The 4575-nt window shown below is 58.1% G+C and overlaps 1 protein-coding gene across 1 annotated transcript; it reads left to right on the top strand.

Moving 5' to 3' along the window:
- The first annotated feature begins 417 nt into the window (after positions 1–417).
- On the top strand, positions 418–4322 carry CBLN1 (cerebellin 1 precursor). Its single transcript, XM_003937289.4, has 3 exons — positions 418–1053; positions 1212–1331; positions 2644–4322. Exons 1-3 carry the CDS (start codon positions 790–792, stop codon positions 2839–2841), a joined length of 582 nt encoding a protein of 193 aa, XP_003937338.3. The 5' UTR covers positions 418–789; the 3' UTR covers positions 2842–4322.
- The last annotated feature ends 253 nt before the right edge of the window (positions 4323–4575 follow it).

Raw genomic sequence — 4575 nt, forward strand, 5'->3', positions numbered from 1 at the left:
CTCCCGACCCCGGCGCGCGCCGCCTCCTACCTGAGGGCCGACCACGGGGGCGGGCGAAAGGGCCGAGGGGGCGGAACAGGATCGAGGCGCCAGGCGGGAGGCTAGAAAGCGAGCGGCCGCGGCGGACACTCCGGGCGCGGACGCGGGCGCGCGCCCGCGCTCCCCACCCGCGCTCCCTTCTTCGACTCCCGGCCAGAGCCCAACCCAGCTGCCGCGCGCCGCCCGCTTCGCTGCGCCTAATAACAACGGCGCCTGGGGTCAGGTGGCCGCGCGCGGACAGCGCCGCTATTGGCTCGGTGGGGAGCGCGGGGCGTCAGGATTGGCTGCGGGGCGTGGCCACCACCGGGGCAAGGGCGGGGCCTCGGTGGGAGGCGGGCCGGGAGGCGGCGGGGGCGGGGCCAGGCCGCGGTCCGCGCCTTTGTGCCCAGCGCGCGCTCTCCGCCCGCTCCGGCTGCGGCGCCGGCTGCATCAATAATTCAGAGCGGTGGTGGCGGCGGCAGCGGAGGGTGCGGGCAGGAGGCGGCGGCAGCAGCGGGACCGAGCAGCGGCGGCTATGCATCCAAGTGCGGCTGGCCAGCCGCGGCACCCCTGAGGCCCGGGCGGGGCTCCGGGAACGTAGCGCGAAGGGGACGCTCGTCCCGGAGTGCGGGGAAGAGCAGTAGCGTCCAGAGCGGCGGCGGCGGAGCTGCGCACGGAGCCGACGAGGGGGCTTCGGAGCGGGACTGGGGCGGGGGGCGGCTGGCGCAAGCAGCCCTGGGGGTGGGGGGCGGGGTGGGCGCCGGCGGCGCGATGCTGGGCGTCGTGGAGCTGCTGCTGCTGGGGGCTGCGTGGCTGGCGGGCCCGGCCCGCGGGCAGAATGAGACGGAGCCCATCGTGCTGGAGGGCAAGTGCCTGGTGGTGTGCGACTCCAACCCCACGTCGGACCCCACGGGCACAGCCCTGGGCATCTCTGTGCGCTCCGGTAGCGCCAAGGTGGCTTTCTCTGCCATCAGAAGCACCAACCACGAGCCGTCCGAGATGAGTAATCGCACCATGATCATCTACTTCGACCAGGTGAGTGCTCCGTCCTCCCGCGGCGTGCAGATTGGGCTGGTTAGGGAGGGTGGATGGAAGACCGATGCCCGGTCCTCTCCAAGGGCTCTGCATTGGCGCGCGTACGACAGTCCGGGACCGATTCCTGCCCGCTCCCCTTCGTTCCCGTCTCGTTGTAGGTACTAGTGAACATTGGGAACAACTTTGATTCAGAACGCAGCACTTTCATCGCCCCGCGCAAAGGGATCTACAGTTTTAACTTCCACGTGGTAAAAGTCTACAACAGACAGACCATCCAGGTCAGCTGCTGCCTCGGGCTGGGCCCTGGCCCCGTAGGGGGTAACTGGCCTCAGGGGTGCTCGGGCTGTCCGGAGGTGGGAGGCAGAAGTGGCGGCTGCATGTGCTTCGGGCTGCTTGGAGGGACAAATAGTGGGGCCTCTCAGTTCTGCGGCTTCAGCTGCCCTCTGCTTTCCCTGTCTCTGGCTCTTGGGATCCAGTCCCATAACCCCCAGAGGCAGAATTTTCTGCCTCCGCCTTGTGGGCTCCTCCGAAGGGTTCCTGGATTGCAGGGACTTCCTTGTAACCGTTGTTGTTAGCGCTCCATACAGCTGCCACTTGGGGAACCTTCCCGGACTCTTCGGGAAGTACTGTCTACAGTACCCCCAACCCTAGCCCCAGCTCGGAAGCCTAGGAGGCTGCTTGTGTTCTTGTCTTCAGCACCACGGACAGGGCACCTGTTTTCCCCGACTTGCCCCCAATTCCCACCCCATGCTGATTCTGGGTTTTTGAGCTAGCCGCATTTGGCCCTGGAGGGTGAGGGGTGGAGAGAAGAGGGAGGGAGGGGGCGTTAGTGCCACTCTCTCCCGGCTCCAGCCTTGTCCCAGCAAGCACTCGTCTGCTCTCCAGGTACCTAAAGGTGTCCAGGTTTCCCTTGGGCGCTGAGAGAAGCGGGACACACAGCTGGGGAGAGGGCGCGGGCCCTTGGCTGACGCTGCCACCGCAAGGGCAAAACCAGGCAGTGGCGGGCGCGGCTGGATGGGGGCGGGAATTGAGCCAGTGGTTTGGAGAGGAAATACGAAGTGCCGCTGGGAGCGAAATTTCTAATCAGAAAATCACAGCGTCTTCTCCACTGTGTCCTGATAACTGGGACCAGGAGGGATCAGGGGCTTTTTGTTTGTTCATTTTTGTTTTTCCGGGAGCGCTGGAGGGACCCCGAGTTGCTGGGTGTTTTTGTTTGTTGTTTGTTTTTTGAGGCTGAGGGGAAACGGGAGAGAGGTCAAAGGTCTCAGGGCACTAGAGCCAACTCACAGGTTTATTAAATTGGATCACAGAGCACAGTCGAGATTCGCTTGGAGCGCTCATTTGAGAATCCGGAATAAGGGTCTGTTCCCGTTTTGGGAACAGACCCTTATTCTCACCCAGGTGTTAGGTCTTTCGCCCCACTGAAGCCTCAGCAGTAAGCTGCGAAGCTCCCTTTCCTCCTTCCGTTCCCCGACCCCTCCGTGCTTCCAGGCCTTACCGGATGTTAGACGAGTGCGGGGAGGTTCGCTCCACCGCAGCTTCGGTTCCTACCTAGGTTGCGCCTCTGAAGCGGGCCTTTCTCTTTCTCAGGTAAGCCTCATGCTAAACGGGTGGCCGGTGATTTCAGCCTTCGCTGGTGACCAGGACGTGACACGGGAGGCCGCGAGCAACGGAGTCCTAATCCAAATGGAGAAAGGCGACCGAGCATACCTCAAGCTAGAGCGGGGAAACTTGATGGGGGGCTGGAAGTACTCGACCTTCTCTGGATTCCTCGTGTTTCCTCTCTGACTGGCTCATAGCCGGAAGGGAGGCAAGGAGAAGGCGAAGGCAGGAAGGGGAGTGAGAAAGAGGCTGAAATTAAGAGGGCGAGAAAGCAGCACGACTTGAAACTTCCTACACGTTCCCTAACTGTATCTGGGTAAAAAGGTGCAAGCCCGGCGGTGGGACAACTTTGTCCATTTCCTTCTTAGGACAAATAAATTCCGCTTAGCTCTGCGCACTCCTATTTCCAAAAATAAACTCGCCTCCCCATGCCAGTTGCAGTAATCAAGAAAGAGACTGCCTTGTCATTGTTTCTTATCCCTAACTTCATGTTCCCTGCAAATTATTTAAAGAAACTGTGTATTTCACTACATAATCTGAAATCTTTCTCCCTAGCCCCCTCTGAATTCTTCTACCTACTGAAATCTAATATATTCCCCGCCCCCAACCTTTTTTCCGTTTGGAGAGGGAGTAAGTTTTTAATTAATTTATTTTTTATTTGGATGGGGGAGGTAGTTTTAATTTGGCAAGTGTTGCTCTTCTTAAAACACCGCTCAAGTTAATTAGCTGAAGATACTTTGAATCCTCGGCTACTTGTTAGCAGAGAAAGGACTCACCCTTAGCGGTGACTGGTTTAAAAAATATGAATATATATCATTTGTACACGAAGAACTCTTCCCAGTGGAAACTGGCTGTGTTTCCGTATTTGTATGTCCTATTCGGAGTGATCGTGAAATCTAAGGCTGCTTGATGTTCTGATGCTTGTCAATGCCGTCGTGCTCTGTGGCTCCATAAAACGCCAAGGAGCTTCTTCTGGACGCTTCCTCTTCCTCTGTAACATACGTGTGAATAGCCAAGATTTAATTTTGCTTTAATCCAATAAAGTCGAAGTGGGACTTTTATTTTTCTGAAATAGCTTTCTAAACTCCGCATCTTCTCCAGCTGCGAGGTTGGGGGTCGGGGGTGCCAGGGGGCGAGGTTCCGAGGGGCAGGAGACTTCGGGAACGCAATCAGAGAAAGGCTTGGGCGCGAGCGCTTCGTCTCAGAGCCGGCCTTGCGCTCCTTCCTGCGCCAGGCCGGGCACAGCACTGCATTCGCCTGTATTCACAGCTTCGGCGCAAACGTAAGAAATGCGGCAGAAATCTTGCTGGGCCAGGTGCGGCCGCCGGCCCGGGAGCGAAGTTTGATTTTTTGCTTTGCGTTCCAAATGCATCAGGAATAGTCCCAGTTTGAGGACCCAAACCATCCTGCCTGGTGCGGCAGACTCCACACGCCTTCTGTCCCCGGATGTCTCCCACAGCGTCTGCCCTGCAGTTCCCGAAGCAGCGTTAAGTTTTATATACCGCCTCTGAATCCGGAGTCCACCCGCCGCATATTCTGGCGCCCGGGACCTATGATTCCGCTCATTCACAGGACTTTATTCAAGAGGTTCGTCCAGGAGTCTTGATTGTATCGGAACATAATGTGAAAGCAAAATTGAAATAAACGACTTCGTTTTAAGTCTGGAAGGCTGACCCAGTTGCTTAGGCAGCGGGGAGGTCGGGAGCGGGAGCAGCCTAGAGCGAAGGGCCGGGAGCTGGGAGCTGGAAGCTGCAGCCAGGTGGGTCCCTGCAGTTGTGGTTCCTTTGAGAGAAACTTTTTCCTGACCCAATATTTAGGAATGAATTTAATTTTCTCTAGGGGTGTGGGGAGAAGGAAGAGTTAACAATAGAAAGATAAGCAACGTTTCTCGGGTGGATTTATTCCAGTGGCTCCTTCGAG

This window comes from Saimiri boliviensis, chromosome 1 (genome assembly GCF_048565385.1).
Source record: "Saimiri boliviensis isolate mSaiBol1 chromosome 1, mSaiBol1.pri, whole genome shotgun sequence".
In the NCBI taxonomy this organism is placed as follows: domain Eukaryota; kingdom Metazoa; phylum Chordata; class Mammalia; order Primates; family Cebidae; genus Saimiri; species Saimiri boliviensis.

Coding starts and splice junctions, on each gene's coding strand:
- CBLN1 (XM_003937289.4), top strand. CDS start 790: ATGCTGGGCGTCGTGGAGCTGCTGCTGCTGGGGGCTGCGTGGCTGGCG. Junction 1,054..1,211: donor TGATCATCTACTTCGACCAG/GTGAGTGCTCCG, acceptor GTCTCGTTGTAG/GTACTAGTGAACATTGGGAA. Junction 1,332..2,643: donor ACAACAGACAGACCATCCAG/GTCAGCTGCTGC, acceptor TCTCTTTCTCAG/GTAAGCCTCATGCTAAACGG.